The following is a 27,168-nucleotide window of genomic DNA, read 5'->3' as shown; positions in this document are numbered from 1 at the left end:
TCATTGTGGTATAATGTTGATGAGATGCTATAGGAACTTAACTCTTGTTTATATCAATTAGCCTATGGCAAGATTGGTTCTGTTTAATGTATTTCACTTAAAGTCACAGAACTTGATGATGTTAAGTGAGGACTTACTGTATATCTAATTCTTACAATACTTCTAAATTGTAGGCTTGAATATTGATTCTCTTAGATGAATTTTTAAAAGTCTGAACATATATGATAACTTAATTTCGGAGTGGTTAACTTGCCCAAGTCTTCCATCCAGTTAATGTCAGAACCAGGATTTGAATCCAGGTTAATCTGATCCTAAGGGAAGACCATGTTTTTTCCATTGGGACACAACACCACCATATGCATGAGGTTCATTACAGTGTTATCAGAAATATGGAAACACAATAGAGGAAGGGATAAGTAAATTAGGGTATATATACACTCAATGGACAATTATGCCATCATTAAAAAAGATAAGCTGTTTCCATGGTGCTATAAAAGCTTCATGATTGTGATAAAACACTTAATGAAAAATTACGATAGCAAATTTTATGTAATTGTAATTAGTTAGGTAAAAGATGTATGCATATTAACAAAGATAAATACAAGGCAGAATAATTGTGCTGGGGGAAAAGATTATAGGTGATGTTTTTCCCTTATATCCAGACTTTCTGTAACATTGTTACAAAAACTAGCTGGGGAAGTCTAAAATTACAGGGCGCATATGTTGCTGGGAAGTGCACAGAGCTGGTGATATTTACATGATCCCTGAGGGCAGTTGCAATACAGTCTGGGAACCTCTGCACAGCGCGCTCCGTGTCCCTGTGGCTCTGCACAGTGTGCTCCGTGTCCCTGTGGCTCTGCACACGCTCTGTGTCCCTGTGGCACTGTGTTTTAGTCACAGTCATGAAAACTCTTGATGAGTGACTCTAGGGTAGACTTTCTCACCTCTGGCATCTTTGTCCCTCCACAGAACTGAGCCACGAGCCGTGGTCTAGCCACTAGTCATTCCATTCCCAGCATCAGCCATGGCTCACAGGGCCCGTTCCTGAGGGCTCCAGGGAGAACACAAGTACATCACTTTAAGACACTAAACAGCTAGAGAAGGGAGTTGCCAAGGCTATTCCCAGTTCCCACCTTCCCCACACCTTCCTAGATACAATCTCCATAGGTCCTTTGAAGTTCAAGCTTCACCCAGGGCTAAGGGTCCAGCCACAGCTTCAGCTAGTGACGTCTTGATACTCAGGGACCTGGGCAAACCAGAGCCGCCAGTGTGCCTAACGCAGTCCTTCCTGGGAGGCTGCGGAGCCCAGCCTGCTACACAGGGTCATGGTATTTTCCCTGCTTACACAGGGTCGTGGCTATTTCTCTGTGCCTCCACACACTGCCGGGGGTCTTGCTGCAAGAGGCTGATCCTCAGAAAACTAGGCCTGCTGACTGTCTAACTTTCCAATACCTCTAGGGCCCCTGACTTGCCGTGTGGAGTCCAGCCCTGAGATGGGAGCAGGCCTGAGATGCACATGTCTGAACCTTGCTTTAATCTCCTGGCAACTGGACACAGCTGCCCAGGGGGGGCTAGAGTATCTGGGCAGTTTCCCCAGAATCTGAGACAAGCTGGTGTATCTTCTTATTGGCCCATAATGCTGACGTCTCTGCGGGAATTGCAACAGAGTTTGTTAAGAAGGTAAGTGTTGCAAAAAGGGTCTGAAACCGAGACATGCTCAGAGTACAGAAAAAATATACCAAGGAAGTACTGTAAAGGCAGTTCTCTAGAACAAACTGATGAGTGAGGAGAGAGCTTCACGGGCTTTCTGGAAACAGGCTGGGGAGGCAGGGAGGCTTCATTCTGACGGCTTCTCCGTGTGATGGGAAGTGAGCGCCTAGCACGCTAGGAGAGGGGTTCTGAGGCCGCGCCAGAGTTCAGTGGCTCGCTCTGATTGATTATTGATCTGTCGCGGGATCGGTGCTAGGGACGCATGGGAGTACACATGTTCTATATTCATCTCCACTTGGTAGCAGATAAGCAAATGGAGACTTAAACGTTAAAACAGGAGGAAAATATGAGCACCACTGCTCATTTCGGGCTTATAGATTTTCCATCCGGATTCGGACGAACTGTCCTACCCCCCTCCCTTAGGTCCATTCCCGGTGAACAGAGCAGGCTGTGATGTTGAGCACAGTCCTGTGATCAACGAAAGGCACGCGGGTGCCCCTGCTGGCTATCGACAAATCTGTTGAGAAGGAAAGGGAACACGGAAGCTCAGACTCTGCTAACCAGCTATTTAGAGAGATCCAGGTCACACTTGCCATACCCCAAAATTCTGTCTTGCATCTAGGAAAATCCATCAACGCACTCTCAAACAGAGCGACTGGAAAGTAAACTACGGCCTACGTGCCTGGGGACCAGGGAGCCTTGAAATGGGAGAGTTAAGCAGTTCGCATCGAAATGGGAAACTGCTCAACACAGCGAAAACTCACATGTTGCAATGTGGTCATAATCACGCAAAAGATCTAGTAAATGCATGAGAACTAGAAAAAAAAAACAAAACACCTATGGAAATGGTTGATGTGTGAGGAAGTGAGAGGGGGCTACTTTCCAATCCCCATCTTTCTAGCACCATGTAATGTTGTAAGGTCACTCACATTAACAAAGAAGAAATAATTATAAAAAAAAAAAATCAAGCGATCATAAGGAAGTGGATATTTAAATATCTATTACTGCTGTTGCCTTAACTTTGATTCAAGTTTGGAATCCAGTTTTATTCATTAAGCAAATATATATTGAGTATCTGCTTCAAGCCACGTACTGTTTTAGGTACTCAGGGAAAACCGATCCCTTACCTTGATAAGTTTACCTGTTAGCTGTTGAGTTCTGTGAATTAAATGTAAGCTCATTGGTCATTGGAACATCCTGTAGATTTTATAGGATTTAGGACATGATCATAGGATTTTATATGGTCATATCCGGTCATATCTGTGGGCTAATGAAAGCTAAGAGTTATTCCTGACTATCATTGTACCTCAGCCATCAAAGGGAAGCTCTCCAATCTTCATTCATTTAAAAATAACAAACTGAGCACCTGTTTTCCAGACACTGTGTAAGGCGCTGGTTTCTCCACTGGTGAGTAATATATATGTGGGTCCTGCCTTCACGGCACCTACAATACAGGGAGACACACTTATACATACATGCAGGGGTGGGCAAAAGTAGGTTATTAATAATAATAAATAATGCAATAATTAATAAATAAGTAATAATACAAGAATAAACTCCGTGTTTCGCATACTCACAACTGTGGACCTACTTTTGCCCACCCCGTATATAACAATTAGTAATTGTGATGCACATTACTGAGGAAATGGAAGCAGAGAAAGAACAGTGGCGAGTGGGTGGAGTCCTGCTTTGCGATGTTGGGGCGCCTTCCTGAGTAGGCGCCTGCCTGCGGGTACCTGGAGCGCGAGATCGAGCTGGCTGGGGAAGAGCAGGCGGAGAGCAATGAGCCCAAGGCAGGCGGGAACTGGGCACCCTGGAGGGTATAAAAGAAGGTCCCTGAGATGGGAGAGAAAGAGACGATGCAAGATGCAAGGTCTTTTGGACCTAAGTTAGCAGTTTGGATTTTATGTGAAATGCAGTATCTCTGTAAGTAAGGTAATAAAACTTTGGGAAACATTAAAAAGAAGTTAAATAAATAGAGAGATTTAATTGTGTGAAGATGTCAGTTACCCCCCATGTTGTTCTAGGCATTGAATGCAATTCTAATCAAAGTGACAACAGGGATTTTCATTAAATTTGATAAGTGGATTCTAAAATGAAAGCACCAAAGGCAAGAATAACCAAGATGTTTCTGAAGAAGGACGGGGGAGGGGGTCTGCTCTGTTAGAGATCAGGAGTAAGCGGGAGCTGTAACAATTATGACTGTGTGTGGTTGTGATGTGTGGTGGCCAGTGGAATGGAGAGCTCAGAAACAAATGAATGTGTACGTCAGATATGGCCTGGGAGGTCAAGGAAAAAGAGGGACTACTCTTAAAAGGACCTAGGAAGGGCATTAATCCACACAGGAAAAAAAAAAGGAATTTTGCACCCCATCTCACACCTTCCACATAAATTAACTGCAGATAGGTCAAGGGCTTAAATTTAAAGAGCAAACTGCACACTTTTTAGTAGAAGTCTAGGAAATCATCTTTCTTACCTTGGTTTGGGGAAGAACTTAAGAACACAGAATGTGCTGACTATAGAAGCAAAGACTGATAAAACTGACTATAACTAAGGGCTTTTGTCTCAAACGATCTCTTAAAGAAAGTAAAAATGGCAAGTTATATAAGTAACTGACAAAACAGTATCCAAAATATATAAAGAACTACTATATATCAATAAAAAGAGGACAGATAATCCCGTAATAGAAGAATGGGCGGGTGCTACAATATATTCAACCTTGTTAATGGCCGAGGGAGTACCGCGCAGATGACAATGAGATGCCGTTTCATACCGATTTAACCAGCCAAAATTAAGAATGCTGGCGATGCCGGGTACTGGAGAGAATCTGGAATCATAGAAGCTCTTATACTTTGCTGGCATGAGTATAAATTGGTGGGACTAGTTTGGAAAATAGTTTGGCTCCTTTTCTTTGGGTAAAGTTGAACATTCATTGACCGTATGACCTAGTTTCTAGATATAAACCCAAGAGACTATCTTGCACATGAGCAATAGGAGATATGTACAAGGGTGCTTTTATCATCATTGTCGATAAAGGCGACGTACTGGAAGCAACCCCAAGTGCCTATGAAGAATAATGGATCAAGGTGTTCTAATATCTTCACACGATGGAATATTATACAGCCATCAAGAGGAATGTGCTACCACTGCACTCATGGACAGGAATGACTGTGAGCACATGATATGGAATGAAAATGTTCCAAAAGATTATATACAACTCAGAACATTTTATTAACGTTAAAAGACTGATGAAACAAAACAATACACCCTTAAGGAATGCATAAAGGTAGTAAAGCCATATAAAAAGGAATTATATACAAGATTCAGGATAGCACGAGGAATCAGGAGGTTGGGATGGGAGGAGATTGTCAGCAGATATAATATATTATAAAAAGTTCTGGTTGTCCTGGTAGCTGGTGTATTATTACAGAAATGAAATAACAAATAAATACAAACAAGGGTCATGGGCAAACCAGTGAGGAAAGTGTTTCATGAAACTAGGAGTGAGATTAATTCTATTTTGGGCACCTGAATGGTAGGTCAGAGCAGGAAGAATCCTTAAATCTACCTGGTCCAGTTTTTTCAGCTCATAGATGTAGAAAACAAGGCCCAGGTAGGGAAAGGCTCTCACTATGACACACTAAAAGTCAATACTAAATTTCCTAATTGCACAGTTCACGATTTGACTTGTAATGACACGTGTACTAAAAATATGCATAAAATAAAAGGGAGATCAAGAAAGCAAAGATGATTTTTATGACATATTTTGAAGGGCTCTGAAGAAGACCTGGTATATATTTATGTATTTAAGTATGCATGTATATGCATGCATATGTATTTATGTACGTGTGTGCGCACTGAGTACGTAATCATGTAGGCCAATAGCCTGCACTTGTGTGTAAATTTTAGGTAGTCAAAGAAAAGGACCATTGGCTCAGGGTGAAGGGAGAAAAGCCACCTGCCATCTCCTGAGTCAAATGACAACATAATTCCTGAATCACAAATTTGAATTCCAATCTCCGGAGACCTCAGAGTGAAGGCTCCAAATGCCCTGATGACAGACGAACACTCGCAATCACCCTTCATTTAGCTCCCGAACACAGGGCTGTTTTACCACAATACATGCAGAAGAGCCAGCCTGCTGAAAGCGGCAGCTCCATGCTGCCTTGGCCAGTCCTGCAGGAATTCCAGCAGGAGTGTGTTGCTCAGGTAAAATGTGTGAGATGAAAGAAGAACAACTTAGGATGTTTAAAGAGACACTTGGCAGCTTGCACACCGCCTCTGGGCACAGCCCATTGAAAGGACCACACAGCCAGAGAGCGGGCTCCACCTGGGTGCACAGGCCGCTCTTCCACAAGCCTGCCGGGCGCGGCCGAACAGCTTCCCTCCCGCGGAAGGGGCGTGAGGGGCCCCGCGCTGCCCCCGACCAGAGCTACCTGCTCGTTTCCTTCCCTTCACTCTCCTAGGACAACGTACATGCTCAGGACTAAATTTAACCTGTAGATTATTATTATTTTTTTTGTTAATCCTTACCCAAGGATTTTTTTCCCATTGATTTTTTTGAGAGAAAGAGAGAAACATCGATTGGTTGCCTTCTGCACGTGCCCCAACTGGGGCCGGGATTGAATTGCAACCCAGGTACGTGCCCTTTACTGGGAATCAGACCCAGACCCTTTGGTGTTTGGGCTGACACTCTAGCCATTGAGCAACACTGGCTAGGGCAACCTGCAGATGTTTTTTAATGCAAAATTTTCCTTTAGCAAAAGCTCTAGAGAGGAATTATGGCAAAAGTGCATGAGAAACAGCTGGGAGCCGACTGAAATAACAGGGAGTTTCTCCCATGACATCTGAATCCATGTCATGGATATGAGGTGACCAGGTTCCTCCAGTCCAGGAAAACAGACATAGCCCAGTGTCTCTGACACCTCCTATAGTTAGCTCTCCAAAGAAACGGAGCAATTCTGAGGATGCAACTGAGAATGTGGGTACAGCCCAAGGGTGAAGGCTTCACCCCCACATGCCTACAAACACATAAATCCACATGTGCATACACGTGCCAGTGTACGGCTGCATAAACTCACAAGCATGCATGTTTATGCGCCACACACAGCAAGACAAACCTACTTCTCCACATGCGCACCCCGCAGGAGTATTTTCCACCCAGCAACCTCGGCTGTTTTCCCATGGAACTAAATGGTTAATGCTTAGTGCAGAAACTTCTCCTTGCCAGGAGAACCTGACTGGCTGTTCTTCAGGTAAGGAGCGCTATGCATCTGTTGATTCCTACTGTCAAGTTACCTGGCTCCATCACAAACATGTTGTTAATAGCAAAAGAAAAACGAAAAAAAACCACCCGGAGGCAAACATATAGGAGGCGCTCTTGATATTTACCAGTGGGTGACAGGCAGCTGTAATGGTCTCACTTACATAAATGCAACTCACCCCGTCCTCCCAGACTCTGAGTGACAGAATCATCCTTTCCACTTCGAGCCCTTTCTATTGAAACACCTGCCAGCCTGCCTGTCAGCCCAGCAGACCTGTGTATGGCACCTACCCTTGGATGCCTGCATTTTTCAGGTCCCTGGAAGAGAAACATCCTATGGAGACTGAGTGATGGGCTGAGGGTTAGGATAAATGGCTCCTAGACAACCAGGGCCCTGACTCTTAAGATTTAGGGGAGGCCTCTGGGCAAATCTATTAAGTTTTGTGTGTGCGTATGTCTTTTTTAATCTCACAAATAAACAACAGGACTGATTTCTGCGATACAGGAGAGAGGAAAAGATCTATAAGGTACGGCCTGTGGTGGGCTCAGCATCAGGGCTGCAAGATGCCATGAGCAAAATGCAAAGGGAAACGGACAGAATGTCTTCAATTACTCCACAAACTGTTTGCTTAGCAACCTTGGGGAAAAACAGCCAATGCCTCTTGAATTTGAGCCTTAAAAAATGAGCACCTAGCACCCACCTAGGCCTTGAGTGAGTTGGCTGTAGTGTAATATCAGATAGAGTTGGGCTCTGGCAGAGTGAGCATGAAGACAGGGTCAAGGCTGTTTAATTCGGGGGTATTTGACTAAGATAACATAGCAAAGCAGACTGAGCGAATTCATTTTACACCATGCTACTTCCCAACTCTGGATGTATGCTAGAATTCCCCAAGGAATTTAAAAAAAAAGCCCACACGGATAGAACCGCTCCCCTAGGGATTTGTATTCATTTGGACTACAATGAGGCCCAGACATACATCCATCCATCCACCCAGTTACACATCTCCGTATCTATTTATTTATCTATATTTTGGGGCTCTCAAGGTAGGATTCCAATCTTCAGCCAGGCTTTAGTCCACTACACTGGTTAGAACAAAACTTTCACCATTACTCCTTGTTAATCTAAAGCATGAATCCACATAGTTAGACAAAGAATATTTACTGAGCACGTGTGTAGGCTCCTCTCTTACATCTCCAATATGTACTACTAGAAAGCAAAACCAAAAATGGCCAATATTAAGTTCAAGACCAAAGGTCATCAAGATGGGGAAACAGGGAAGAGCTAATGTCACAGTTTAAGTCTGAAGGTCATCTGCAGGCAGAATCCTTCTTGCTCGGGGAAGCTCAGTCTTTTGTTCTATTCAGACCTTCAATTGATTAGATGAGGCCCACCTACATTATGGAGGTTAATCTGCTTTACTCAAAGTCCACTTAAACGTTCATCTCATCCAAAAACACCATCACAGAAACATTCAGAATGCTTAACCTCATGGCCCAGCTAAGTCAACACATGCAATGATCATCACATGGCCCATGCCCTTATGGGCTAAAAGTCCAGCAGGAGGCTGGATGATACTAAAGCATACCAACAAAATAAGTGCAGAGTGTGAAAATGGTCTGCAAGTGCGGATAAAGTGAAGAGTAGGGAGAGAAAGCCTCCTGGAGGTGCAGGATAGGAAGGAGCCAGCTGTGAGAAGCATAAAGTGAAAATTCTTAGAGGCAGAAGGAATGACATTCACAAAGGTGGTGAGGAGAATAGATAATTCCCACATTTCTGGCTTAAACAATTCAAAAGAAACAAGAGCTTTCATCCTAGTTACCAGCCTGGCTCAAGCTATACCCTATAGCAGCCTGCATTATGCAAATTGTGTATCCTAATTAATGTAAATCCAGTTTGATTTATGCAAATTCTAGCTTTGGGCTGTATTAGTCATTTCCTGCCTATACCACCTCCTGCCCAACAGGACCACTTTCTCCCCACTCACCCCCCTCCTCTGTAGAACAGAGCCATGAGTGTGTCTGGGGTCAGTGAGCTCTGAGTGGCCAGAGTGGCTGCGTCAAAGGACAGGAGGAAGGTGTGTCTGAACATCCAAACTGAGCCAGCACCTCTTTGAAAGCTTGCTCATGAGCTCCTGCAGGCCACTGGTCCCCCTCCCCATCAGCGTGTGACCGCTCCAGTCCCTGGTAGAACTCCTCTGTCTCATAACTCACGCCCAGCCCTTCTGCAATGCATTTCCAATACACTCACACGCCATCTGCACGCTGCAAAAATATTGACAGCCCTCCGACCCCATCGTACCTTTTAAAGGCACTCCCACACAGGAACGCCGCCTTATTTTATCAAGGCAACGTGTGTGTTTTACTCAACTCTGAACGCCAGGCGCCTAGAATAGCTTGCAAGAGAATGTCAATCAACTCTAGCATAATCAACACACCCATTCCTGACTCATTAGGGCCCTCTCATTCCCTTTAAGCTTCTCAGATTTATACACTGTAATTAGAAACTTGGTAATTTTGACTGCTAAACAGAAAAGCTTACAAGGAAGCTTCACTTGTCTGAATTTTAAATATTTTCACACTTCGTTAACCCCGTTGCTGGTATAACATCTTCTGGCCCAATTCCCTCACGCTGCGTGATTTTTATTTTTGGACAGAGACGAGAACAATTAATTGAATTGAGACACATATTGATTACTGTTTTTCATGAACTCTGAACAGCTTGTCTGTGAGTGATTTTATTGAGGAGCTGTAAACGGATGTTTGGCCTGGCTATGTCTCCCGCGCCCCCGTTCGGCTGCGGGTGCCTGTCTGCGGCGCTGGTGACCAATTTGTGGTGAGCTGTGTTGTTCACAAGAGCACAGTCAGGACAGGAGAGGCCACACCAGCCCCATCCACACACATGCCGGGATGGGGAACCCTGATATCCGTTCAGACCCGAGCAGGGCTCTGGAAGGTCTGTGGGAATGGCCTGATTTCCTGTGCCTGGTGAAAATACTCAGCTCTGTGGACCCCATGTGAGCAGGGACATGACTCAGTTCATTCAATGGGCACAGTATTCATCCAAGAACTGCGGTACTTTCATCAAGGGGAGCTCTCCAGAGCCAGGCGATGGAGTTTTAGAATGTCTCTCGGACCAATGCTTCTCACACGGGAGATCTTGCTAAAACATAGGCTCTGGTTCAGCGGGTCTGGGCTGCGGCCTGAGGTTCTGCATGTCTGATGCTGATCTATGGACACAAGGCCCTTGATGTGACCTAACTCTGCCCTGCCTGTCACTCTGTGATCACAGAAGAGCATTTGCATCTCCCATTGAAGTATAGCCCCCTGAAGATCTGAGGCCATGGTCTGATTCCCAACCCAGAATTACAGCAGGAAAGAGGCAGATGTGACCAAGTTTTCACATCTCTACCTGGGTACAAGGTCTTCCAATGAAAAGCAGAGCTCTCATTGCAATATCATAGGTGATGGAAATGTCCTTGCCTCCTGGCACGTTTTTCAGATGTCCCCAAGATGCTTATGCACCCACAGCCAGTTAGCCACACAACAGCCAGGTGATCTTTAAAGAATATAAATCTGATTCCTTTGTTTTTCTGCTTAAAATCCTAGGACTTTTTACTCCTTTCAGGATAAAGCACAAACTCTAGAAGCCCTGCTTAACCTGACCCTGCCCACCCATGGCCTTTTCACTATCCTCCATGCTCACAAAGCTTCAGTCACTCTCACCTCCTGTTTGTCAAACATGTCAAAGCCATTCCTACCCCAGGGCCTTTGCACTAGCTGTTTTTTTTCAAGTGTTGTCACTGCTTTGCTTTAAACGACTCTGGCCATTGGCAAGGTTTCAACAGCAGAGTGACTCCAAAATAAGTTTTAAACCTTTGATTTTGTAGGTATGACATAGATTTATTTTTCTCTTGATTCCTGCCGGATTCCTGTTGGAGCCTGAAACAGTCTGACACTTGCATATGACAAAGAGAAGACTGAAACCCAGAGACAGAATGAGACATAATAAAAGCCACTCAGATTTCGGGGAGCAAAACTGTCCAAGGATGGACCCAGAGGTTGTAACTTGGACTCATGGGGAAAAAAACTGAATCTTAACATATTGCATAGTGTTTGGACCTGCACTGCTTAACAACGTTTATAATATTAAACAGTTATAGCTTACCTATACCCCTCCCCTGTTTTTGGCTTTTGACTTGGCTGAGTTCAAAGTTGAACATAGGAAGGTGCAGACAATCTGGAATTTCTCTTTCATTTGTGTTTTTCTATTTTTAATTTTTGTCACAAAATATACTTTTTGAGGCCAGAGAGAGTGATTTGTAATTTATGGGTTTCTCTCCAGAATTACAACCAGAACCTAATTTTAAAAATCGAATTGGTTTCATCTAATTAAATTTGGAAATTGCCTCATAAACATATCCTCAGCTATAAATGTCTTTAAAAGCAGGGTCCCCTGCTTACCATCTGGAGCAGGGTTGGGTTGAGCCCAGCATGGGCGGGACTCCCCGTCTCCCTGCTCAGGAGGACATGCTCTTTTATCAAGTGTCAGGACTTTCTAAAGAGTCATATGGTCTAGAGCAATGCTTCTCAAACTTCAATGCCCACGTGGATCACCCAGGCATCTTGTTAAAATGGAAACTGACTCAGGAGGTCTGGTGAAGCCAGATGGAAGCTTGGAGAGAGGAAGAACCTGCCAAAGGTCACCTGAGACTGTGGTAGAGCTACTAGGACACCAGGGTCCGTCTTTCCAGCTTCAGCTGCCATGGACTCCCTCTGCACTGTTGTGTGTTTCTACTGTCTCAGAATCTAAGGCTTGGGGCAGAGTCCTTCTTGGCCATATTTCAACACTAGAATTGAGTTATATTAGCCATATTAAAGTTTTGTTTGTTTGTTTTTGTTTTGCAGACTTCTATACAATTTGTTCTAATTTTGAAAGTATTCAGGATGCCATATTGTGTTGGCTTATGCGTCGTCGCTGCCTGAGGGGGTTCTGCTCCATCTCTGATACGATAAGGTCCTGCTAATCCTGGGACAGCATCGCTTGGATGACAATAAAATATGCCTTGGCCACAGAGCAATGTTAAAGCTCAAGAATCACGTACCCCCAGGGTAAGGAATGACACTGGGATTCTTTTGGAAGCCCAGGGACTGATGTAGGTAGGACTGCCATCGTGTGAGCATTGTGACTTTCCAGATGAATCGTAACTACTGTTTGCCAGGCCTGGGTCTTCTTGGCCCAGGACAACCTGACTCCCTGAGTCCTGAAGTCTTTGCTGAAAAGATCAAGAACGACTTCAAAGCAGAGATGCCCAATTTTCTTTGTCATTGGGGCTATCAAGACAGCTCAGCCGTATGCCCCTGTGCTTTCTTCCCGCTGTGTTGGTGAGTTGTGTCTCACCTACCTTCATGCCCTCAGTGGAGCTCTGAACACAGCAGGGGTTCGCCGACCTCAGGCTGAAGTCAATGGAATGAAGCTGTGGCAAGAGATACAGTGAAAGGGGCCTCCTTACCTCGTAAAGTGTGATGACCCCATTGGTCTCATTGGGTGGTTTCCACTGGATGTAGATCTTCTCCTCAAAGGGTCCCCCTTGGATGGACTCGAGAGGAACAGCTCCTGGAACTGCAGAAGGGAAGAGTTAGGAACCTGATGTCACCTTCCGTCTCACACCCCCCACCCCACTGACCTAGAACAGGAGTCGGCCAAGTTCTCCTATAAAGGGTCAGATAATAACTAGTTTAGACTTTGTGAGCCATATGGTCCCTGTTGCAACTACTCAGCTTTGTACCTGTAGCATAAAAACAGCCGTAGACAATCCGTAAATGAATGAGCATGGCTGCGCTTCAATAAAACTTTATTTCGAAAAACAGGCAATGGGCTGGAGTTGACCCATGGACCATAGTTTGTTCACCCCTCCTCTGGAAGGCCGATGGCTTTCCCCCTGCCGGCTGAGCAAGCCTGGCCTTGAACTAAAGCTGACCAGGGCCGGGTGGATATCTGTAGGGCTCCCGGCCTTGCCCGCACCTGGGAACCTGGAACCAGGCCCTTGCCTAGGACTGGTGTTTGCTGAGTGCAGAGTGAGCTTCACTTTGCAAACCCTGCGAAATGTTCTGCAGCTGCAGGAAGCGCTTCCTTGGTTGACTCCAACAGGAACTCAGTGCCCCGAAGCCTCAATCCAATTAGAAGCTCGCCTCGCTCCAAGGAGGCGGCTAGTTCGTCTCGCTGCGGAGCCTCCAATGTCTGGGCCACAGGAGCTGCTTAATAACCATTTGCCGGTCAGATGAAGAGGTGAATGAATGACCTCTGCCAGCACTGAGCTCTAATGAGCAGGCCTCTCCTGGGCCGCCTGTGTACCCGGGAGCTCCCGGCCAGCGTTAGACTCCCCCCCCCCCCATTAAGACAGTCGGGGGACGCTGAACAGAATAAAGAATTCCCCAAGTTCCTGCTTATAACCCCTAGAGGATCATGGATTCACGTAAATCATTACTGGATCTATTTCTATTTTGGCCTTGTACGAGCAGGTACTCTTATTAAGCGCTTACTCTTTGATCAGAATTTTACATCCATTATTTCATTGAAGCCACAAAGCAGCTCTGCCCAGTAGGTATTATTTCTTTGTGCTGATAAGGGAACTGAGGCTAAGAGAATTAAGTCACTTGCTCAAGGTCATATGGCTTTTAAGTTGTAAAGAGGGAACTGAGCACCTGTCTGTGAACTTCAAAGCATATATTCTTGATCACCACGCTCCCTCCCTAGATACAGCCTCGGCCATATGTTGCAATCAGTTCCCTATTGTTAAATTAAAATATATTTAGTTTTTCTCATTATGGACACGATACTCAGGATTTGCTGAACATTAAGACTATACAAAAAGATTTAAAGGAAGGAAAGAACAAAATCACTCCTAATCCCCAAAACTGGAGATACTTTTATGTCTATGCATATACATAGCTTATTTTTAAAAATTAAACTCCTACTGTGCATTTTGTGTTATGATCTTCTTTTATAGCTAAACAAATCACAATTAAAAAAAAGTCCTTACATGTTCTTTGGGGCCATGTATTTTAACGGCTGCTGAGAGAAGGACATGCCCCATTACAGTCCCCAATCCTCTATTACTGGGCATTAAATTTGGCTTAAACTCTTGATGATTATGAGTAACACTGTAACTAGCATTCTTATAAATAAGTATTTGCATGAAGCGCCGCTGATGTCCCTAAGACACATTTTTGGAAATCAATTTATTGAGCCAAAGTAGATGAACTATTTTATTTTTAAGGCTTTTGATACATATTACCAGACTACCTTCCAGAAAGTCGGTGCCATTCTGGGATCCCCAACAGAAGAATCTGCCTGTTTCCAACCTCTGCCACCACTGTGTCTGCGTGTGTATCTTTTTTTAGAATACTGGAGACTACGGATTTGTTCCTCAGTTTAATTGGCCATTTGCATTGATTCTTTCATGAACGTGCTCTCTATCCCCTGTGCTCATTTCCCTGTCAGGCTCTTCATTTTTGTTCATCATTGTTTTATGAGCTCGTGATTATAATCTGTTTTGAAGAACATAAGCTTCTTTGCATAAGTTACAAATATTTTTGTCAGTTTTTCATTTGCTTTTAAAATCTTTTAGGTATGTAGAAGCTTCGAAGCAGTCAGATCTCTCATTGCTTTCCCTTATCCATTCATCCTTCCCACAAATATTTATTGACTATTTAATATGACCAAAGGGATGGCGGCGGTCGCGAGGGATGCCTCAGTGGCAAAGAAAGATAGAGTCAAATCCTCGCTAAAGCTTGTATTGTGGAAAGGGAGACAGGCATTAAATAAAGAATTGTCCTCATAATTAAAATTTTTAAGTTGTTATCAGGGCTTGGAGGTAAAGCACAGGTGTTGAGAGAATTATAACCAGCAGGGAAAAGCCAGCCTGGCCGGTAAGGACAATGTGTGGGAAAGAAGTTCCAGCCAGAGGGCAGGAGGAAGCTCCCAGGGCTAAGGCGGGGAGGTGGGGGTGGAGTGTGACCGATCCCTGGGGGGGGGGGGCAAGAGTGGGAGGAGAAAAGCCATCGGGGCGAAAGGATGGTAGCTTGGACCAGGGTGATGGTATGCAGATGTGTAGGAGATTCAGGGGTGCTCAGCTAATGTGGTTTGGGGGTGATGGATAAGGGTGGAGACAGGAGGGAGGTGTCCAGGACGACCCAGCTCTTCTGCTTTATGCGACTGGAGTGGGTCAGTGTTGTTCAGAGAGAGGAAGCCTAGAGGAGGGTCAGTTTGGGGAAGGGAGCTTTGGCCATGCTTCATGTGAGGCGTGTGCAGAACACCCAAGGGCAATGGTGAGTAGCAGTGTTGGATGTATGAGACTGGGACCAATGTTTAGACATTAAACCCATGGGAAGGGAATAGATATTGCAGCAAGAATGCAGAGGGGAACAAAAAAGCAGGTCTAGGACTAAGCCAGAAATGGAGCTGCCATTTGACCCAGTGATCCCACTTCTAGGAATGTATCCTAAGAATCCTGAAACACTCATCAGAAAGAATATATGCTCCCCTACGTTCATAGCAGCGTTATTTACAGTAGCTACGATCTGGAAACAGCCCAGGCACCCGTCAGTAGATGAGTGGATAAAAAGGCTGTGGGACATTCACACCATGGAATACTACCCAGCTGTAAAGAAGAAGGATCTCGTACCCTTGGGGACAGCAGGGAGGGACCTGGAGAGTATTATACTAAGCGAAATAAGCCAGGCAGAGAAAGACAAGTATCACATGATCTCACTCATATGTGGACTCTAATGAACAAAATAAACTGATGAACAAAATAGATCCAGAGACACTGAAGCATGCAACAGACTGACAGATCTCAGAGGGGGCTGGGGTGGGCGGGAACTTATATGCATATAGGCATAGCCCACGGTCAGACAATAGTGTGGGAAGGCCTGGGGAGGGGGCGGGATTGGGATGGAGGGGGTCAGTAGGGAAAAAATGGGGACATCTGTAATACTTTCAACAATAAAGGTAAATTTTAAAAAATACCACATACTTGTTAGCTAAACGGAAATGCAGTTGACTTTTTTTAATGGTGACTTCTTTGTCAAACACGTTATATTCTCTTGTTAATTCTAATAATTTGTGTGCAAATTTCTTTGGGTTATCTCTGTAAATAATCAAAGCATCTGTGCTTAATAACAGTTTCATTCCTTTCCAATCTTTTAATGCTTGCTTAATTTTCTTGTCTCCAATCAGAGCCACCAATACAATATTCAGTAACAAAAATAATATGCATCTGTTTTCCATTGTTAAAGAAAATAATTTTGCTATTTCGTCCTCAAGTCGGGTGTTTGTAGGTTTCTTATAGTTACCCTTTATCAGGGTAAAAAGATCCTTTATATCCCTGGTGTGTAAGGATATTTTCTTTCTAAATCATGCTGAGCTTTAACTGATGCTTTTTCTGTATCTACTGTAGTAATTATATACTTTTGTCCCTCTCTTAGTTTGTTAATGTAGTGAATTACACTAATGGAGTTATTAATGTTGAACAATATTGATTTCTTGAACTAAACCATTTTTTTTCCTAGTTGCGTACACTGCTGGATTGTGTGCTACTATTTTGTTCGGGGCGTTTGCAGCTAATTGCTCTTTTTCTCCTAATGAGCTTGCCTGGTTTCGCTGCCGAGGTCGCACTGGGGCGCTGCGCTGGGGAGGGGGGCCCTCTTTTCCTGCGCCCTGAATGTGCGGGCGTAGGGTGGGGTTGCCCGGGCCCTGGTGGCTGTCTGGTTGCACTAGTGAGACCATCTGGGGCTGGTGTTCTCTGTGTTGCAAGAGTTTAAACTACTGAGTCTATGTCTCTGTTTGTTGTAAAGTTGTATACATTTTCCCCCTGTAGCCAAGGTTTTAAATTGATATTTTGCTAGGAATTTTTCCATAACCCATAAATGTCAAATGTATTGGTATAAAAGGATATTTAGCCTTCTCCTGCTTTCCTTTTTGTTGTGAAATAACCACTGCATAAGTGTGTAAGACCAACACCCATCTCTTTAATTTATTAAAAGTCAGCTTCATACCCTCACAAGGTAGCCACTTAGCTTCATAATTATCATCGCCATGCTGTTCATTACACTTTTTGTTCCTTAAACACACATCCCTAAGCACTATGGGGTCTGTTATTAAATAAACATGATAAATATGACTAAACAGTGCTAAACTCTTTTGCAAAGATCAGTCGGGGGGACGAGCCTCTTTAGATTAACTTCCACTCCATGAACATGTTTCTCCCAGTATTTATCTATCTGTTCTGTTGAGAATGGGGAGTAATGTTTTGCTCTGTTTTTAAATCTTGTTTCTTGCTGTAATTGTTAGGGGACATTTGTTTTGCATTATCAGATTAATCCCCTTTAATAAGAGTAAAAGTATGTTTTCACCTGTCTGGTAACCTTTCTTTATGCAACCTTTTAAGAGGTGGTATGGGATAGTCTAGTTTGGTGGGCTGAGATGTTCTGCTAGTGATTAGATGAGACCGTGATTTTAATATTCTAACCCCAAGGGAGAGGAAATAATCTAGATATACGCATCCATTGCTGGGCCAGATGAGGGGTCCGCATGCCTGGGAGTGCTGGGAGGGGCTGGGGGAGGTTAGAGGAGGGAACGAGGGAGCAGGAAGGAAGCCTCATTTTGTAGAGAAGTTTACTTTTTGTTTGTTTGCTTTCTGGCTGTTTGGGGGGACAGCTTGAAGGAAACTAGAACACTGTCCCTTCCTTTAACTGGAGGGTCTCTTCCCAAAGAGAGTCTTTTATTAAATCTCTCTCCTTTCCTGATTTATTTCCTTATTTATTTATAGGCAGGTGTGGAGCGAGAGCTGCCGTCCTCTGCTCTGTGGACTGGCATATAAAGGTGCCCACAGGTTGCTTTGGCTATTTGGGGTCTTTTGTGATTCTATATAAATTTTAGGATTATTAGTTCTAGTTCTGTGAAAAATGCCATTGGTATTTTGATAGATCGCTTTCGGTAGTGCGGACATTTTAATGATGCTAATTTTTCCTATCCATGAACATGGTACCTGGGTAATACCCAAAGAAATCCAAAACACTAATTTGAAAAGTTACATGCATTCCTATGTTTGTTGCAGCATTATTTACACAGCTAAGATATAGAAGCAATCCAAGTGTCCACTGATGGATGACCAAAGACAATGTGGTGCATATGTACAATGGAATATTACTCAGCCATAAAAAGTAATAAAATCTTATTGACAGACCTAGAGGGTACGATGCTAAGTGAAGTAAGTCAGACAGGGAAAGACAAATACCATATGATTTCAATTATGTGTGGAATCTATAAAACAAAATAACTGAAAAAACAAAACAGAAACAACCCCATAGATACAGAGAACAAACTGACTGACATAGGGGTGGGGCATTGGGGTTGGGGTGAAAAAAGGAAGGGATTAAGATGTGCAAATGGGCAGTTACGAAATAGTCACGGGATGTAAAGTACAGCACAGAAAAGACAGTCAATAATATTATAGTTACTATGTTTGGTGCCAGGTGGGTACTAGACATATGAGGGGGGCGGGATCACTTTGTAAGTTATATAAATGCCTAACCACTATGCTTGAAATTAATATAATATGGGATGTCAACTGTAACTGAAATTCAAAAAAGATGCCCATGACATTGAGATCTCCCACTCCCATGCATCAGCTCTGCAACCACCCCCCCGGTCGCCAGCCCTGGTCAGTCAGAGTTGGGCATCAATGCAGTTGGGTTTGGAAGACTTTTCTTCTTGTGCCCTGGGGGTGGAAGGCTCTCTTTCAATGAAGTTACTGCTCAGTTCTTTTTCCCCCATTTAGGTCTCACTAGGGGTGATGATGTGATTTGCCTCACGGTTTAACAAGATCATTCTGGCTGCTGTGTTGAGGAGAGTACAGGGGCTGGGCCGGAAGCCCAAAGACCATTTAGGAGACCAGGGCAATAACCCAGGTTGGAAATAACGGTGGCTGGGATCAAAGAGCTAGCCGCAGGGGCTCTAAGAAATGGTCAAGGTCTTGCTATATATTGAAAGCTGAGCGAAGAGAAGGTGCTGATGGATGGGGTGTGGGAGTGAGCAGGGCTGCTGCTTCCCACACAGCAAGGGGGCACCAAGCATAGCGAATACAGGGTGAACGGTGTTCTCTGGATCGTGAGATCGGGGCCATGGATGTGCTAAAAGTGAGGAATCAAGGGTTTTGACTTGAGCCACTAACAAAATGGAGTTGCCGTGAACTAAAAGGGAGAAGGCTGGGGGAAGAGTGAGTGTGGTGGTGGCTGAGGGATGACCAGGAGGTCAGCTCCGGGTGTGTCTAATTCCAGAGGCTGATCAGCAACCCAGGTGGTTAGGCTGAACAGGCAGGTAAATAAATGGCTCTGGAGAGCAGGGGAGAGGTCTAGCTTGGAGATACCAATTGAGGAAATCTTTAGCCCCATGGATGGATTTTAAAGCCCAGAGATGGAGGAAATAATGAGGAGGAATGAGTGTGGGTCAATGGTTAGCAGACTATGCCTGCAGCAAAAGGCAACCAGCTGCCTGTTTGGTAAATGAAATTTCACTGGAACACTGCCACACCCATTCATTTCTACGGTCAGGGCGAGATACATGAAATAGAGATTACAGAGGTATTACAGGTCATTTAAAAATGGCTCTTTTCTCATGATAAAGAGAAATTTTGCAAAGATCCCTGGTTTTGGTTTTCCCTAGTTTTATACAGCCATGATTAAAAGGCTATCTTGCCATGTCTGATATTGGCCACACACCGCTTAATACAGGGCGTACGTTAAGTGCTTTACATACAGGATTTCATGCAGTGCCTCGTAAAGAGGCTGGTGGTATTATCACCCCCAATTCACAGATGGGGACACTAACGTGTACAGATGCCATGAATTTCACCAAGGATGCATAACCAAATAGTAGATGGAGCCTGGATGGAGCTCAGATCCTTCTGTCTCCAAAGTATTTTCTGAATCACCCCTTTCTCCCATCACCTGGTAGACATGTGGGTTCAGAAAGGCCGAAAGGCAGTCACAAGGATCACCCGAGTGGCAAAGCCAGGACGTCCCAGCCCCAGGCCCAGGCTCCTTTGCCAACCACACACTCTGTAGGTCAAGATGTCCTCTGCAACGCAGCAGATCCCTTTTCCTTTGATTCAACTGGGTTTTCTAACCCCCCCATTGTAAGAAAAAAAAGCCTTCGTTGGGAAAATGCCTTCTTTGCCTTATCTTCTACTTCTGCGTCGCATTGCCCTTTTTTTCTGTATAATTCTTTAATGAATCCACATACCCCCTTCCCACAATTTCCTTTCTTCTGTCTAACAGCATGGAACTTTCCATCCTTTTGACACAGTTCTACAACAAAGGTTAATTACTTTATAATTTCATTCTCTTAAAAAAAAGCACACTGAAATTGCTAATTTTAACTGTGCCTCTTGTCAGTAGGTTCATGTGAATTTACTGCAATTAAACCAGATGTTTTCTTGTACCTAAAAGTCAGGTGGTAATTTAGGGGAAATTTTCATTTCAACATAAAGACAGACAGAGGGGAATCAAGGGAAGTTTTCTCCTCTCTTCTCTTCTTCTTCTCCAGTTTAATTTCTGAAAAGTGGGGCTAATGATGGTGACCTTGAGGGTAGCTGTGGGAAGTAGCAAACCAGCTTATGTAGAAGCTCAAAGCCCTGCAGTCAATAGAAGTTCCCTTCCTGCTTATCTGTCTACATCTTTTGGGGGTTTTCTCCCCCCCTCTTTATTATAGGTGCCATGTTTGCTGGTTAGATGGTTCATTATAAAGAGAATCAGAACTGACTTAAGAAAAACCAGAATAATTTGAAAATGGTTCAGAGGCCACCATACATAAGACTGTGAGTGAGTCTCCTGAAGATAAGACAGATCAAGACAAGTTCAATCTACTTGTATTTTCCAGTCTTGTTGGAGGACATATTTTTTTTTCTGGATAAGTTTTTATATCTTAAGATATCAAATATACCTTTTTAATGGAACTATACAATGCTGAGTTAGTAAATGTCTCACTATGAGCTCTCCAGGAAAAACAAAACATCGATCTGTTTGCTGATTTACATGGTGGAAATACCCCCAACACGGCCAACTGCAAGCAATGGGTGTCCTATCCTGGAAGTCAGAGGTGGGAAGCGAGGCTCATGACCAGCTCTGGCAAGCTCCCACCACGGTGTGCAGGGCTTCTCCTCATTCCACTAAGGACTCTGGACTGCAATACCTGTTGGCTTTGGTCACTGCCTTTTATATTTCTCACTTTTCTCTTCTCCAGATCTCCCAGGCTGCCCCATGGTGCTGCATGCCCATCCCCAGCAACATGCAGCCTCGTTCCAGCTCCTGCGACCTGAGAAACCCGATGCCTAGGCTGGTTGGAAATGCGTGTCAAATACGGGTACTCTTTCCTGAGATATGTGTCTTCCCTACAATTAAAGTACATTTACTGTAGGAAATAAAATAATATCTGCAGTATATGTGATTCATCATTTTATATATCAATTATATTAATGCATTATATACTATATTATTAACTGTAATCAGTTAGATTTTTATATAATTATAAATTATATGGGAGCCTAAATTTCCTTATTGTAAAATAGGAAAAGTAGTACTGAATCTACACGGCTGGTGAAAAGGTAGAATGATACAGCGCCCGGGGGGACTATGTCAGCATCCAACAAAACTGCGTGTGCTTTCACCCTTTGACCTCAGAGCCTGCTGTTAGGAATTTCCCCTGAAAGTACATCTCCACCAATCCCAAGCAACATGTGCACCAGGCTATTTCTTACAGTATTATTTGTCATAGCAAATAAGGGGAACAACCCGTGTGTGCATAGGACCTGCTTGAAGATACCATGGGAGAGCCACGTGGGGAGGTCCCACAAGGCTCTGAAAAGGAGCGACACAGTCTACACAGCAACACGGAGCGATTTCTAGGATGTATTAAAGTGAACAAAAGCCAAGATGCAGAAAATGTCTATTATGCTATCTTTTATATAAAAAATAAGAAAAAGAAAATTAGTATTTCCCGTTTTTGCAAGATGAACTATAGGAGGGATTCCAAAAATAAATAAAAACGGTTACCTTCAGGTGTGGAGAGGGACAGTGGGAAAAAGTAGCATTGGTGGCAGCCCTTCTCTGAGTGCACCTTTTTATACAGTTTGACTTTTGAACCATGCAGCTGTTTTGATGTTAAAAATAATGATGCTAAATAAAGGATGGCAGGGAAAGCAAACCTCAAAATTGAAACAAACCAACCTAATTGAGTATCACATTGATATTACATGTCTCTTTAGAAATATTTCCCTATCATATGTATCATACATGTATATGAATAAGAAAATGTAGCCAAGTGTTAACAAATGTTGAATCTAGGAGAAGGGTTTACAGGTCTTTGGACTATTGCCTCAGTTTTTCTAGAGCCTTGAAGCATTGCAAGATGACATCCTGGGTGTGAGCGACTGTAACATGCTATGGGAGCCCGGGGTGCAGGTGCTCAGTCAACGGCAGCCGGGACACAGTCGCCAACAGTTTCCATCTGCCAAGGACTCCTACGCTCCATCTCGCAGTCTTGGCTGTGGTCTGGCGAGAGGTGGAGAAGTAACCCCAAAATAAGTGAGCTGTGGCTTTGTCTGAGACTTCTGTGGAAAGGGGAAAATAAAGATCCTGTTTAGTCTCCTACCGACAGCTGCATCTCAGATGAAGCGACCAGGCCCAGCGGCCTTGAGCTTCTCCCAGCAGCGGTGGATTACTTCCCGGGCCCTCAATCACTGGGGAGCTGAAATGACAAATTCTACCAGTTCCCCAGAACATGATTTTGTCGTGCAGATGAAAGCACCTCACGTCCAGTCAGCTCCATCCCAGAGGTTGCTCTTTGGCTTCCCGAGGGGGTTTCCATGAATGGAGTCCAGCCTCAGCTTGCCCTGAGATGAATGAATCCCAGAGGGGCCCCTCTTCAGGAGGGGTGGCACCTAACCTGGCGGATGGACGGGGCCTGTGCTCTCTGAGACCTTCCTTGGGCCCGTGGCTCCCGAGGTGGGACCTCAGGAACAGCTATATGACTGAGGACGGGCGTCTTGCATGCTGGTGTTTTTAATAGGACAATGTCCACAACATCTCTGCAGAGTAGGAATTAATGTTTTATTAATGCTGCTTAATTAAAATTTAATTTCAAAGCACTGCTGTTCTCACGTTGTTTTGATAAAGGTTTTGTGATTTTTCCCTCCCTGGTGACAAGAGGGAGAGGTTGAAGTGTGGCTTGAAGATGGGACATGGGATTTGCTGCTGCACATGTAGGCAGCCCTCAAAAAGCAGCCCAAGGTGGGCAGAGCATCTGGAAAAAAACAAACATCCTGAGCTGCTTCTGGGCCAAATCCCACTGTTTTTCTGAGTCCTGAATTTTCATGCTGGCTTCAATCAGCACTGGCTCCTCCCTGTCTAGCAACCTAGGACCTCTGGCTGCTAAACCATCCTTTCTGCCCTGAATGCTTCTTAGATCAGGCGCCGACCACACTGCCGTTCCTTGCGCATCCGCGTCGTATTTCCTGCGAGCAGCTGGAGTGGACTTCCAGAACTCTGGAGAGCTTTCCCTGGGCGGGTGTGTGCTGCTTCCAGTTGCTTGTGCTGGAAGGTCCTCATCTGAACTTACTCGATGCAGTTCATGGAGATGCGGCGCAGAGAGAGACATCAGTACAGAGAAGATTCGTTCATTTTTGGAGGCTCTGGGTTTGAGAGGCCTGTAGGTTGGTTCTGGGTGCAGTCGATGTGTGTGCTAACCTCTTTATGAGGATTTTCTGATTTTAATTCTTAGGGAATCCAGAACTGTCTGACTCCCAAACTCAACATGCTTAATATGATACACTGCTTCTCTTTCAGGAGGCATCCATGTGGTTAAACGTTGGGCAGAGAAGGTGGTATAAAGTGAGAAGAGGGATGGGGGTGTAGAAAGGTCACACTTGAGCGCACGTCTGTGGAAGACCTGCTGTGTCTACGAAAACAGCGCCCCCTGGAGTTGTGCAATGCATAGTCTGCACTGAAGACCTCAGGAAAGAGCAGATGCAGAGGGGGAGATGACAGAAGCAGGAAAAACCAAAACCTCAGAACCAGCAGGCACGGCCCCGCAGCAGGTCCACCGTCACCCGCCCCCAAGTCAGCACGCTTCCCTGGCTCACCGTCCTCCTCTGTCTGCACCACCAGCTCCTCGCTCTCCATCCGGCCCTCGGGGTTGGACAGCAGGAGGCGCAGCCGGATGGTCATGAAGGGCCGCAGGCCCCGCAGGGTGTAGTGGGAGGAGGTCTGAATGAGCTCCTCGGCCTCGTACTGCTGCTGGTTGAACACGTACTGGTACTGCACCGTGAGGTTGTAGCTGTGGCAGCGGGTCACCGCGTAGCCGAAGGGCTCCCACTGCAGGGTCAGCTGCCGGGCGCGGATGTCCACGATCTCCACGTTCTGCGGGCCGTGCACTGGGTCTGCAGGCACACACACAAGACACAAGAGGAGACTGTCAGGAAGGGGGGGCGGGCGTCCCACGGAACGGTGGGGAACAGCTCTTCCAACCTGTCTCACCATTCGGCCACTGCTTCATGGCTTTTGCCACGCAAAGTATAATTTCACATGTTTCTGTAAATCAAATTCCTCTTTGTTACTTAAATGCATGCATCTAAAAGAAACCATAACTATACATAAAAAGGGAAAACCTGAATCGCCTGTCATAAATAAATGGTAGCCATAAAAATAAATGCAAAACTGTTAAATTCTTAGGTTGGTCAGGGTACCAGGGAAAACCATCTTGGGCACCACCAACAGCAAACACAGCGCTTTGGGGATATGCTAACTGAGAAGGCTGCAGGAGTTCTGACATGCCTTTAATGAGGCCACATCCTCTCCCCTTGGGAAACCCGCATTTCTCTTCAGTTGACCACACACAGGTGCACAGGCTGGAAACAGAGCAGCACCCTAGACACACAGCACCCAGTCTAGCCACATGGTCACGAGACCCAGGAATGGCGCCTTGGAATTTCCCCTCCTTTCATTCACAGTGCAACTCAACATTTCACACCCTTCCTCCTCTCCCCTCCACTCTTCCCTGAACAGGCCCCTCCAGAGACATCATCCTAAAAGCAGACCTGATCACGCATGCTTACCCCAGGGCTGTCTCCCACGCCATCCCTTCCCACTGACCGTGCTCCCAGACCCCATCCAGAACACTGGCTGTGTCTTAGTTTATTACGAAGATTCTATTTTTAACTTATACAAATGAACTAGGTGTTTTTGTACAAAACAGATGATGACAATAAATGAATGCATTTTTCAATCCCCACATGCAAAGCTCATTCAGAGGTTTAGACATTCATTATAGTAGAAACATAACTTCTTCTGGAATTAGCATCCCCATAAGTTCTTGGTTCAGATTCTCCTACCTGAGAGTAGTTAAGCACCGGCTAGAGATTAAGTCAGTATATGTCCCCCTCTACTACCTATAGGACTTCACCAAGTTATGCAATCTCTTTGGGTCCACTTTTTATTTCATTTGTAAAATGGTGGTAATAATAGCAGCTAACTTCATTCAGAAGGAAAGCAGGAGTTAAGTGAGAGGTTGTTTGCAAAGCAGTTAGAATTGCACCTGGAACTTAATGAGCACGCCATACATGGTAGGTTTTCTTTTGCAGTAATAGAAATAGTAATAAAAATAACAATAAGGTTTCATATGCTGTGTCTATTCTGAGCGTCTTATAAGTGACAGTGTTGGGTAGCATCCTTATGCAAATGACGGAGTCTATCACCTCTCGGGGCCCCTCAAAGCGTAGGGGTGAGCCAGCCTCTGCAACAATGCAGCAGTAAGAAGGGGGAGAGGTGGGCCTTGATGTCCTCAAGTTCCCTGATCTGTCCTTAAATGTCCTGAGACTTGTGTCAGAGCCTTACCAAAAAAAAAAAAAAAAAAACCACTTCAAAGCCCTCCACTTTAGAGAAGGAAACCCAGCAATGTCAGGGAGCCTGGCAAGCCAGCTCAGCCCTGCTTCCGCACTGCCGGGGACAGTGGGCAGCCTGGCCCCAGATCAACCGAGGAGTTCTCGGTCACTCCTACAGCCCAATTACTCATGCTCACGGGTCCTTGGTGTAAAGGAGAGCCAGTGTCCCCAAAGCAAACGGGTGACTTTGAAACTGTGACACTGAAGGAGCTGTTGCTGCGGGTCCATTGTGCTGAGCCTGCGTGAAACAGAAGGTGAAAAGTACAGGGAGTGGGGGGCGGTGATCTCGTGTGGCCGCCGCGGGTTTAACAAGTCATACCCGGAAGACCCCAGCATCCCCACCCCTGCCCTGCCGGAGCCCTTCCGTTCGTCCAGATGCCAGAACTGTCCTGGCAGGGAGGCCACCCATCCCTGCAGGACCTCATGGGACACTCCTCCTCTGGGTGTGCCTTCAAGGCTGACACGCGGCCCCGCCAGGGTGATCACCCCCAGGGTCCCTCTCCATCTCACTAGCGACTAAGAACAGGAACGTTTAAGCCCCTTTGAAGTCCGACGCTGACACCCCATTTTGTCAGACATCTTAAGATATACACAGCCCGTGTTAAATATAATTTTTTGGATCTCCAATATGCCCTTAAAGCACAAACAAAACAAAAAACAAACAAACCCCTCTGATGGCCAGCAGCCACAGAGCTGAGTTCTGTCATCTGTGTCATCTCGTGACACTATAGGGGAGGGACTGCCAACCCCATTCCACGGATGAAAAAACTGAGGCCCAGAGAGGTCCAGGAACTTGCATAGAGTAGTGAGACTAGCCAGACTCCACACCCAGCATGCAAAGTAAAGAGACGTGCCTGACTGGAGGGGCCGACCAGGGGCCTGGGAAGAGGGTGGGCCAGCGCTGCGCTGGCACCTGGGGGAGGGACGCGCCTCTCCCACGCTCTCCTGAGCTCCGCTCTGCTGGCTGCCTGTCGCCTCCGGCTGCCTGCCGTGTGGCAGTCCCTCTCCTGCTTTCAACCCCTTCACTTTGCCTCTGCTGTGAAGGCTCCCCCTCTGCGCCCCTTGGCAGAGGTCAGTGGCTCTTGCTTCCTCCTATGGTTAACTGTTCCCTTATATGCTAATCACTTTGCACTGTGACAGTTTTTTTAGAAACCGCCTCTGCCCAGTGGAAGGTAAGCTCACTGAGAGCAGGGCCCTGCT

The 27,168-nt window shown here is 45.2% G+C and overlaps 1 protein-coding gene across 7 annotated transcripts in view; it reads right to left on the bottom strand.

Moving 5' to 3' along the window:
• The window catches only part of PTPRT (protein tyrosine phosphatase receptor type T), a gene marked incomplete at its 5' end in the record, with an annotated part of 804,541 nt that overhangs the window by 268,118 nt on the left and 509,255 nt on the right, over window positions 1–27,168 (bottom strand). For all 7 annotated transcript variants that reach the window (XM_081150334.1, XM_081150335.1, XM_081150338.1 and 4 more), the window contains 2 exons: window positions 12,484–12,593; window positions 24,172–24,468. In XM_081150334.1, the coding sequence (XP_081006460.1) occupies window positions 12,484–12,593; window positions 24,172–24,468 (407 nt within the window). The remainder of the gene's footprint in view (window positions 1–12,483; window positions 12,594–24,171; window positions 24,469–27,168) is intronic.

The sequence above is a fragment of the Miniopterus schreibersii genome (genome assembly GCF_964146895.1).
Source record: "Miniopterus schreibersii genome assembly, chromosome: 10".
Taxonomy (NCBI): domain Eukaryota; kingdom Metazoa; phylum Chordata; class Mammalia; order Chiroptera; family Miniopteridae; genus Miniopterus; species Miniopterus schreibersii.
The sequence above is the reverse complement of the archived record's forward strand: the minus strand, read 5'-3'. Positions and strand labels throughout refer to the sequence as shown.